Source organism: Natrix helvetica (assembly GCF_964273705.1).
Source record: "Natrix helvetica genome assembly, chromosome: 2".
In the NCBI taxonomy this organism is placed as follows: Eukaryota; Metazoa; Chordata; class Lepidosauria; order Squamata; family Natricidae; genus Natrix; species Natrix helvetica.
Window position 1 is genome coordinate 290706638 of NC_138552.1, and position 11163 is coordinate 290717800.

An 11163-nucleotide genomic window follows, 5' to 3' on the forward strand; every position below is an offset into this window, starting at 1 on the left:
AGACCCAGTGAATTAAAAATAATTCCTACCTTTTGTTAGCCATTCCTAGCATAGTACAGGCTAGTCCTCAACTTATGACCATAATTGGCCCTAAAATTTATGATGTTAAGTGACAATTTTGTTAAGTGGGTTTTACGACTTCTTGCCACAGCTTTTAAGTGAATCACTCCATTTGTTAAATTAGTAACACCGTTATTAAGCAAATCTGGCTGAAGTGAAGTGAATCTTTGCTTGTCAGAAGGTCGCAAAAGGGGATCACATGACCCCGGGACACTGCAACTGTCGTAAGTATGAGTCGGTTGTCAAGCATTTGAAGGCAAATCACATGACCACGGTGATGCTGCAGTGGTCATAAGTGTGAAAAATGGACATAAGTAATTTTTTTCTTTGGTGGTGTAACTTTGAACGGTCCTTAAACTAACTGTTGTAAGTTGAGGACTATCTGTACAGGTAGCCCTTGATTTATGACAATTGGGACCAGAATTTCCATGGCAAAGCAAAACCGTTCTTGAGTAGCCCCTGATTTTATGGCCTTTTTTTTGCCATGGTTATTCAGTGAATCACTGCCCTTAAGTGAATCATGCAGTTGTTAAGCGAATTCAGCTTCCCCTATTGACTTTGGTTGTCAGAAGCGGGCTGGGAGGTTTGCAGAATGAGATGCTGCAACCATCGTAAATACACGGTAGTTGCCAAGAGCCCAAATTTTGGTCATGTGACCATGAGGATGCTGAGGCAGTTGTAAATCACCTTTTTCAATGCTATTGTGACTTCAAACAGTCACTAAGCAGATGGTTGTTAAGTCGAGGACTAACTCTAGCTGTTTTATCTTACGGGATATGTAGTCCATAGTAATACATATGGTGGCAACTGAACTAATTAACTGACCCCACCTCCCCCCTGTGCTTTCCCGTCCCCCTCGGCCCATCTTTTTACATTTCATATTATTGCACTTCCATTCTTTATTGTTTTATTCCTTTGCTACTGTTATGTTGTAAAGGGATGCAGTGGCTCAGTGGCTAAGACACTGAGCTTGTCGATCGGAAAGGTTGGCAGTTCAAATCCCTATCACCATGTAACGGAGTTAGCTCCCATTACTTGTCCCAGCTTCTGCCAACCTAGCAGTTCCAAAGCACATAAAAATGCAAGTAGAAAAAATAGGAACCACCTTTGGTGGGAAGGGAACAGCGTTCTGTGCGCCTATGGCATTTAGTCATGCTGGCCACATGACCCCGGAGACATCTTCAGACAGCGCTGGCTCTTCGGCTTTGAAATGGAGATGAGCACCGCCCCCTAGAGTCGGGAACGACTGGCACATATGTGCGAGGGGAACCTTTACCTTACTGTTATGTTTATGTTTTTTTTTTTTTCATTTTATGGTTGTGAGTCACCCAGACCACGTCAAGATGGGTGGCAAATAAAATTAGCCAATAAATATCTCAATATAAAAAAAATAGATTGCACACTTGCTGTATCACACACTTGTTGCATCGCACACTTGCTTTAGATATGTATGTTAACTGTGCCCCAATTTGTCTTCCCTGTAAATAACCATCTAGCACCCTTTACATTTTGCAATTGTCGTATCTTTTTAATTGGTATTATGCCTTGGTCATCCAGCATCTTTTTTATCCTCAGGGCTCCATCAAGTTCCACTGCAGAAGGTCTCCGCTGCTTTATGCCAACACCAGGCCATACAGCTGCAGCTGCAGGGTGACCGGGTTCAACCAGATTCTTCTTGATAAATGTGCAATACCTTGAGTCTGAAATGGTCCTTCTGGGCCCTTGATCTGTCCTCTATTTATTGCTCTTCCTGGAGAACCAGAGAACTTAAGCACTTCTTCCATGTACAGAGATGGCCTAAAACAGTGTTTCTCAACCGTGGCCCCTTTAAGATGGGTGGACTTCAACTTCCAGAATTCCCCAGCCAGCATGGCTGGCTGGGGAATTCTGGGACTTGAAGTCCACCCAACTTAAAGGGGCCACGGTTGAAAAGCACTAATCCAGATGCAGAAGTAGAGTCCTGGCCCACTCATTCAATCCATCAATTTATTAAATTGTACTCCTTTCCCCCCCATTTGGGATGGTCGCATGCATAATAACATAGCTACCTCCAATGCCTTATTTGGCCTGATAGCATCCGGTAACCTAGTGAAAGGATCCCAGCTCCTTCATCGTCTGATCCTTTATTTTCAGAATCGGGAAGCAAATCTTAACAAGTCCTGTGCAGGCCTTGAAAACGATTGGGAAGTGCTCAAAGCCCAACACTTGACTGTTATTCAGCCTGCCTTTTCCCAGGTTTCCACCCAGGGCTTTAAATAATGACACTTTAAGGAGTCCAGTGGCTTTAAGTAGAACCTTAAAGCAACAGCAGTTTTATTTGATGTTTCTGACAGACGCCTCCCTCAAAGGGAACTTTTTAAACAAATTGCAAAGTTTTTGGATCAGTACGGGCACAAAATTGTTCTTCCAAGTCATTTTTGAAGCATGTTAACAGCTCTAAATCTTATTAAAGCCAGGAGCTGGTAGATTTTCAATCCTGCTAGTTTTGAGGATGCTATTTTTCTAAAAGTGTCTATATGGCAATTTTTATTTTAAAAGGGTGCTATACTATAGATTGCTATACCAAGTCTGTTCCCTTTGGATAGAAATCTTCAGGTTTAATTATTCATATTCACATAATTATATTCATTTACCACCAAAGACACCATTTTAATGTACTGAGAACTTTATATATTTTTTAAAATTTCTACTGCACTTGTCAATGTTTCCAATGTAATGAGGAAAAAGCCTGATTCTTGGGCATTTTTAAAAAAAAATATCGGAAGAGTTATTTTAAAAATTCTTGTGAGGTGCAGCTGTTTTGTTCAAAATATTTCTTAAAAATATAAGGAAAAAATAAATTATTAAAAGGCAGAGGTCAAAGTAAGTCTGTGACCACTCTCCCTAACTTCTGGGTTGCGTTATATTCTGTGTAAATTAAGATGTAATAAACTTGAGATGGTTCTAAATGTGGTTGGCTTTCAGTGGTGGGTTTCAAATTTTTTTAGAACCTCTTCTGTAGGGGTGGCCTGCTTTGTGGGAGTGGCTTGCCAACCATGTGACCGGGTGGGAGTGGCTCACCAGCCATGTGACTGGGTGGGAGTGGCTTGTCTGCCATGTGACTGGGTGGGCATGGCCAACTTGTAAAATGTGAAACTCACTTAACAACGCTCTTGCTTAGCAACCAAAATGTTGGCTTAGAAACTTTGGCATTTGAAGCACGCAAGTCTTAAAGTTGTCAAGTTACAAGACCTTCGCACCCCTAACCCTTTAGAAAAAAAAACCCAGGGGTGTTCAAACTTGACAGCTTTAAGACTTCTGGACTTCAACTCCCAGAATTCCTCCTCCAGTCATGTTGGCTCAGGGACTCTGGCATTGAAGTGTGCAAAAAGCTGTCAAGTTACAAGACCCTTGCACCCCTAACCCTTTAGAAAAAAAAATCAGGGGTGTTCAAACTTGACAGCTTTAAGACTTAGTTTAGATAGGACTCTTAGAGGCGGGTGGAGTGATTGGTGAGCCAGCCAATCAGTGAGCGGTGGGTGGGGCAAGTGTGGCGCGGATGGGCAGGGGGAGGAAGCTGGAACCAGTTTTAAACGGCACGGTAGATTTGTGGAACCTCTTCTATAGAAGAGGTTACAACTGGCAGGAACCCACCCCTGTTGGCTTTGATAGTCTTACTGCATAGGTTTTATACTTCAGAAGTAAAATCTTAACTTTCCTTCCATTCCCACATAAGATAAAATCAGACAAGAGTGCAAAACATAGGCTAGACAGACTTTATTAAAGAATTTATTTAAAAGATAAAAGCATCTTTCTCCCTTTCAAACCTAGCCATCTTCTAGAGCCGTGATGGCGAACCAATGGCACGCATGGCACAAGTGGTACATGGAGCCATCTCTGCGGGCAGGTGAGCTGTCACCCAGATCAACACCACTGCGCATGTGCGCACGCCTCCCGCCGACCAGCTGATTTTCAGGTCTGCTGGGAGATGCGCCCACATCCACAGGGGTGGGTGGGTCCTGCATGCATGCGTGGGGTGGGCGAGGGGGGGGGATCACGCATGCTTGCACAGGGGGTGGGGGGAATGTGGCGCCTTCCCCTCTACCCCGTTTTTGGTCCCAAGCGGCTTCAGGGACGCCTGCTAGCACCAAAACGGGTGCGCGCATGAATGGGGGGGGCGGAGGGAGTGCAGGGGGGTTGCACGCACATGCGCAGGGGCATTGCGTTTGAGGTGTCGGCACACATGCACATTCGGCACCCAAGGGAAAAAAAGGTTCGCCATCACTGTTCTAGAGGCATTGCCATGCTGAAACTGGCAAAGATTTGGCGGTTCCCCCCCAAAAATCAGCTTGTGAAAGTGGCCCACCCCACCTACCCCCATGCCTAGATCAACCGTTCTTGGGAGCAGCTTGTTCTGCCCAAGGGATTCCAACACACAGTCAGCAGCGAATAAGACAAAGCATTTCCAAATTTGCCGGCCACTTTCCAGGGCTTGGCTCCTAGACCTTCATTCTGGAATTTCCTTCTCCTTCACCCCCGGCTCGACAGTCCTCAGGCAACAATCTGCAAACTCCACAAAGACGGGTTCCTGCATGTATTTTCTCATGAGGCCTCTCTTGTCCACGGATTGGTCAATGGTAAGCAGCAGTGTGCGGAGGTGAGGATTCGAAAGGATGGCTCGGAGCTCTTCAGAGTCCTCTGTTTTTAGAAAAATGAGGGGAAAGGAAGAAGGATGAGCTGAGAATTTCAGATATGGGAAAGTTAGAACAGAATAAGAGAGTTGGAAGGGACCTTGGAGGTCTTCTAGCCCAACCCCCCGCTTAGGCAGGAAACCCTACACCTCTTCAGACAAATGGCTGTCCAACATCTTAAAAGATTCCAGTGTTGGAGTATCCACAACTTCTGGAGGCAAGTTGTTCCACTGGTTAATTGTTCCAACTGTCAGGAAATTTCTCTTCAGTTCTAGGTTGCTTCTCTCCTTGATTAGTTTCCACCCGTTGACTCTTGTTCTACCCTCAGGTGCCTTGGAGAATAGTTTGACTGCCTCTTCTTTGTGGCAGCCCCTGAGATATTGGAACGCTGCTATCATGTCTCCTCTGGTCTTTCATCAGACTAGACAGTTCTTGGCATCTTAAGATGCCTGAGGATCGGTAGCAAGTCAAATGCAGGTAATCCTCGACTTAACGACCAAAATTGAGCCCAAAATTCCCGTTGCTAAGTGAGACAAGTATTAAGTGAATTTTGCTTGGCAACTGGCTTATATTTAGGACGGTTGCAGTATCCCGAGGTCATGCGATCAACTTTTGCGACCTTCAGTTAAGGAAAGCCAACGGAGAAGCCAAGAGTCACTGAACAACTACGTTACTAAACAACAGCAGTGATTTCACTTAACAACTCTGGCCAGACAGTCGTAAAATGGGGCAAAACTCCCTTCACAACCGCCTTGCTTAGCAACAGAAAAATCGGGCTCAATTGTGGCCGTCAGTTGAGGACTTCCTGTGCCCCTAATCCGAGACTGCTTATTTTTTTTAATTAGTTCCCTCTGTGGCAAGGAAATCACCAGGATTTCATTAGTAACCTCATTCAAAGAAATGTTTTCAGGGGATTGAAATAGGAAAGTTGTCAGACCTGGAAGCCATCTTTCACTTTTGGGACTTCTACTGTGGGAAAATGGGAGGGGGGATTATATAGACTGTGGGTGAGTTATAATCAAAATAACATTCCTTTCTCAGAGAGTCAAGGACGTCTTGCCCTGCACCTGGAGGTGTGTGACTGGGAGGCATCTCCAGTTGGGATGGCGCTATTATTGGACCATGTGATGGGCATGTGGGGGTGCTGGGCAGGAGCTTGGACTTTTAACTGGGTGGGGAAAACCAGGAAGCTTTCAGATTCGGGTTTTCCCAGATGTGCCAACATGACATCTCTCATAAAATGGAACTTTGAGGAACTTCAAGCCTCGGAGTCTTCTTTCGTTGGGGGTGCTACCTGGAACCCTGAGAAAAGTTTCCTTAACTGTAGGATACTCATTTTATTTTATGCCCAAAACTTACTCAACAGCTGGAGTTTCTGGAGAGGCACCCTATCGTCTTCGTCATCTTCCGTCAAAATGTCATCCACAGACCAAGGACCGCCTAAAAAGCCGAAGAGAGACAATTCCATTGCTAAATAAGTCCAGAGTATAAAGAGCATCTACACAGATTTTACCATTCTGCTACAGGGGTTCCCCCACCCCCAATCTGTGGACCTGTTGGGGGCAGCTGGTGTAGGGTCTCCAGCTTAAGCAGGGAGTTGGACTAGAAGACCTCCAAGGTCCCTTCCCACCCTATTCTAGTTTTCTGAGCTTGTGGCTCATCCTATACCTGAGCTACAGATATTCGCCACTATTGCTAATGTTCTATGTTTGTGCTTTGAAAAGCTACATAGCATGAAGGAGCAAAACATTTCAATTCTGCCATTCCCGTTGGACTCTCTCTCTCCAAATCAGCATTTCCCAACCTTGGCAACTTCAAGACGGACGGACTTCAACTCCCAGAATTCCCCAGCCGGCCATCTTAAAAGTTGGAAGTCCACCCATCTTAAAAGTTGCCAAGGCTGGGAAACATTGCTCCAAATAAAGTGGTTTTCTCCCCGCTTCTCATACAGTGTGCAGCAGCTGCCAAAAAGCCAACCCAGTTCTAGGCTGCATCAACAGAGGGAGAGAATCAAGATCACGTGAAGGGTTAATATCACTTTACAAGGCCTTGGTGAGGCCACACTTAGAATATTTGCATCCAGTTTTGGTCACCACGATGTAAAAAAGATGTGGAGACTCTAGAAAGAGTGCAGAGAAGAGCAACAAAGATGATGAGGGGACTGGAGACTAAAACATATGAAGAATGGTTGCAGGAACTGGGTATGTCTAGTTTAATGAAAAGAAGGACTAGGGGAGACATGATAGCAGTCTTCCAATATCTCAGGGGTTGCCACAAAGAAGAGGGAGTCAAACTGTTCTCCAAGGCACCTGAGGGTAGAACAAGAAGTAATGGGTGGAAACTAATCAAGGAGAGAAGCAACTTAGAACTGAGGAGAAATTTCCTGACAGTTAGAACAATTAATCAGTGGAACAGAAGTTGCCTCCAGAAGTTGTGAATGCTCCAACACTGGAAGTTTCTAAGAAGATGTTGGATAGCCATTTGTCTGAAGGGTTTCCTGCCTAAGCAGGGGGTTGGACTAGAAGACCTCCAAGGTCCCTTCCAACTCTGTTATTCTATATTCTATATTCATAACTGGTTTACAGAAAGAAAACCCATTTTCCTTCCAACTTACCACTAAAATAAAACGTACCTTCAGCTCTCCGTGATTTCTCTCTCTGAATGGGGCAGGAAGGATCTGAATCTGCAGGCCGCGTGGCTGGATCCACTCTGGGCGCGCACTCTTCTATTAAAATTCCAAATACAATTGTTTTAACCTCACGTGCTTGCTTACAGATCACCCACCCCTGCTTTCCATCTCTGAAGGCAGGAGTAGTTGCAAAGCTTAAAAACTTTACTCCAGATCTCCATTTGATTGCAGGTAGTCCTCGATTTATGACCGGAATTGAACCCAGAATTGCAGTCATTAAGTGGGTCATCAGGTGACCATACACAATTGTATGAACTTGTTTTTGCAGCAGTTGTTAAATGAGAAGTGGACGAATGAACACAGGGACCAATAAGCAAACCAATTTTTTCCAATGAGTGTCATATTTTGCCGGAAAACAGAATGCCAGAAACCAGCAAAAGCCACCAAAAACCACGGACATGTGACCAGAGCCTGCAAAAGGCCATAAACATGACCCAGTAGCCAAAGGCTCAGTGCAATCATGTCATCATGTTGTATGTGCATATAGCTGTCAGAACCCCAGAAGTGGGTCATAAGGACTTTGGGGGGGGGGTGTCTGTTATAATTTGAATATAATTATAAATATTATATAATTTGTTATAATTTGAAAAGGGAAATGGTGGCTCAGTGGCTGAGACGCTGAACTTGTTGATCAGAAAGGTTGGTGGTTTGAATCCCTAGCGCCGCGTAATGGAGTGAGCTCCCGTGACTTGTCCCAGCTTCTGCCAACCTAGCCGTTCGAAAGCACGTAAAAAATGCAAGTAGAAAAATAGGAACCACCTTTGGTGGGAAGGCAACAGAGTTCCGTGCGCCTTCGGTGTTGAATCATGCCAGCCACATGACAACGGAGATGTCTTCGGACAGCGCTGGCTCTTCGGCTTTGACACGGAGATGAGCACCGCCCCCTAGAGTCAGGAACGACTAGCACATACTATGTGGGAGGGGAACCTTTATCTTTACTATAATTTGAAATGGTTTCTTAGAACCGTTCAAAGTTACAATGGATTGGACCAGAGGAGAAACGATGCAAATGGAAAAAAAAAACCCCGATGCTTCTCGGATTTATAGGACTTCAGATCCCATACACCCCATCCAATATAGATTTTGGGAAGGCTGAGACACAGAATTACAATTTGAATTAATCGAATAGGGATGCAGGTGAAAAGGACAATTTACCTTTGTGCTTCTTGTAACAAGGCAACGAACAACTGAAACAAAAAGAGAATTATCCATCAGGAGTTTTAAGAGCAAAAGAGACAGAAAAGGAAAATGTGGATTGATCTCAAATTTCTCTATTTCAACCTATCTCGAGATCCGAAGGGAGGAATGCTCTCTACACATGGGTGGATGGATGGATGGATGGATGGATAGATAGATGATAGATAGATAGATAGATAGATAGATAGATAGATAGATAGATAGATAGATAGATAGATAGATAGATAGATAGATAGATATGATATTCTTTCTATATGAGAAGGGGGGAGGATCACTTAATTTGGAGCAATGTTTCCCAATCTTGGTAACTTTAAAATGGATGGACTTCAACTCCCAGAATTCCCCAACCAGCCATGCTGTGAGAGAGAGAGAAACAGACAAGACAGACATGTATTTATATACATAAAAATAAATAAATGGCCGCTGTCCTTGCAAAGCATCTTCAATCCTCCTTAGTCCGGACCCCTCCCTCCAAAGAGACCCTCCCTTCCCGTTCCCCAAGATTTCCAAAACCCACCCACCCGCTGCAAACGCCAGACCCCGAGAGCGGCGGGAAGCCCCTTCCCCTCGCCCAAGAGGTCTCTGAGCATAAGCAGAGCGCGCCCAGGCAGGTACCCACTATCTCTGCCGGCAACCGGGACATCGGTACTTTGCGGCCTGGCGCCCCTCTCGCCCGCAGACCACGCATCGCCCTTCGCCAGGCATCCCCGGCATGGCCGCACCAAGCCCGGGTTCTTCCGGCCCGCCTCCCCGACCGCCTCCCGGGCGGAGCTTGGCTCCAGTCCCGGCAGCTGCTGCGCCCGCCGAGCCGCTCTCAAAGAAGCGCTCAGCGCTCGCCTCTCCATACAGAATGAAGTAGAGTTGGAAAGGGGCCTTGGAGGTCATGTAGTCCAACCTCCCCCCTCCTTACGCCCAAAGCAGGAGAACCCTACACTTTTAAGGCTGCCGAAAGGGAAGGACTCAGAGTTGCGGCTTCTGCGCTGCGCTTTGCGAAGCCCGAGCCCGGGCGATGGCGTCGTGGGAAGGCAGCTCTTGCGTGATTCCCAAGGGTGGGTGGAAGGAGAAGCCTCTTGGGCTTTGAGGTTTGCACCCCTGCATCAGACGGGCCTGAAGCATGCTCCTGTAGACAGGTAGTCCTCGACTTACAGCCCTTCCTGTAGTGAAAACATATGAAGAACGGTTGCAGGAATTGGGTATGTCTAGTTTAATAGAAAGAAGGACTAGGGGAGACATGATAGCAGTCTTCCAGTATCTCAGGGGTTGCCACAAAGAAGAGGGAGTCAAACTATTCTCCAAGGCACCTGAGGGCAGAACAAGAAGCAATGGGTGGAAACTAATCAAGGAGAGAAGCAACTTAGAACTGAGGAGAAATTTCCTGACAGAACAGAAGTTGCCTCCAGAAGTTGTGAATGCCCCAACACTGGAAGTCTTTAAGAAGATGTTGGACAGCCATTTGGGGTTTCCTGCTAGGTAGGGGGTTGGACTAGAAGACCTCCAAGGTCCCTTCCAACTCTGCTATTGTATTGTATTGTATTGACAGTTTGAAGTTACAACAGTACTGGAAAAAGGGACTTAGGGCCATTTTTTTTCACTGTTATGACCTTTGCAGCCTCCCCATGATCCTGTGGTCAAAATTCAGTTATGCTTGGCAACTGACTCATATTTATGACCGTTGCAAAACTCACTTAACAACTGTCTGGCTTTGCAACAAAAAAATTGGGCTGAGTTGTGGTTGTAAGTCAAGGGCTATCTGTACAGGTAGTCCTCAATTTATGACCACAATTGGGCCCAAGATTTATATTGCTAAGTAAAATATTTCTTAAGCGAGTTTTGTCCCATTTTACGGCCTTTCTTATCACAGTTGTTACATGAATAATAATAATAATAAATATTTATTTCTTAGCCGCACCCTCTCCTGAAGGACTCGGGGCGGCGTACAATGAAACATATGAAATAAATATGTGGACAAAACAAACATATAGCAGAGACATATACCGAGAATCACTGCAGTTGTTAAGTTAGTAACACAATTGTAAGCAATTACAACTCTCCACCACCAGGTGGCGATAATCAGTTTCAGTACGGTAGTCATAGAAAATTCATTACAGGGAATGCTCGACTTACATCCACAATTGGAATCAGTATTTCTGTCACTAAGTAAGGCAGTCATTGTGTTGGGCTGCATTGACTACCTTTCTTGCTGTGGTTTGTTAAGTAAGTAAGCTCCCCGTTAGGAGAGCGAGTGTGCAGAGAAGCGTAATGAGAGTGGTATGGAAGAACATGCACAAACCAGCATACAGGGACACCAAATAGTATAAAATATAGTAGTTTACTATGTGGAAATATAGAGGTATTCAGAGTTCAATTTACAGTCCAGTCATACATGGGTCAGTCAGTCAGTTATCAATGTTCTCAGTTAAGGAATGATCCTTCAAACTCAGTCCAGTATCAAATTATCAGTTTAGCACACAAAGCAACTAACAGTAGCAAAAACACATTAACTCACGATACATCCACCGATCAGCGTCTAACAAACAGACAGCTAAC

The 11163-nt window shown here is 45.1% G+C and overlaps 2 protein-coding genes across 4 annotated transcripts in view; one reads left to right on the forward strand and one right to left on the reverse strand.

Moving 5' to 3' along the window:
• MYO19 (myosin XIX) overlaps positions 1–2279 on the forward strand; it is a 54186-nt gene extending 51907 nt beyond the window's left edge. For both annotated transcript variants that reach the window (XM_081945403.1, XM_081945402.1), the window contains exon 24: positions 1636–2279. In XM_081945403.1, the coding sequence (XP_081801529.1) occupies positions 1636–1758 (123 nt within the window). In that variant the 3' untranslated portion in view covers positions 1759–2279. The remainder of the gene's footprint in view (positions 1–1635) is intronic.
• Positions 2280–3801: 1522 nt separating this feature from the next.
• ZNHIT3 (zinc finger HIT-type containing 3) lies at positions 3802–9516 on the reverse strand. 2 transcript variants are annotated; one of them, XR_014174741.1, is made up of 6 exons: positions 9236–9516; positions 8575–8606; positions 7363–7455; positions 6090–6170; positions 4411–4737; positions 3802–4165 (listed from the first exon to the last, which is right to left on the reverse strand). XR_014174741.1 is itself a non-coding variant. In XM_081945505.1 (5 exons), the coding sequence occupies exons 1-5, from the start codon at positions 9499–9501 to the stop codon at positions 4547–4549; spliced, it is 663 nt and encodes a 220-aa protein (XP_081801631.1). In that variant the 5' UTR covers positions 9502–9516; the 3' UTR covers positions 3802–4546. The 2 variants fall into 2 exon arrangements, 1 of the variants encoding a protein (XP_081801631.1); XM_081945505.1 differs by having other exon boundaries at positions 3802–4737.
• Between the last annotated feature and the right edge of the window lie 1647 nt (positions 9517–11163).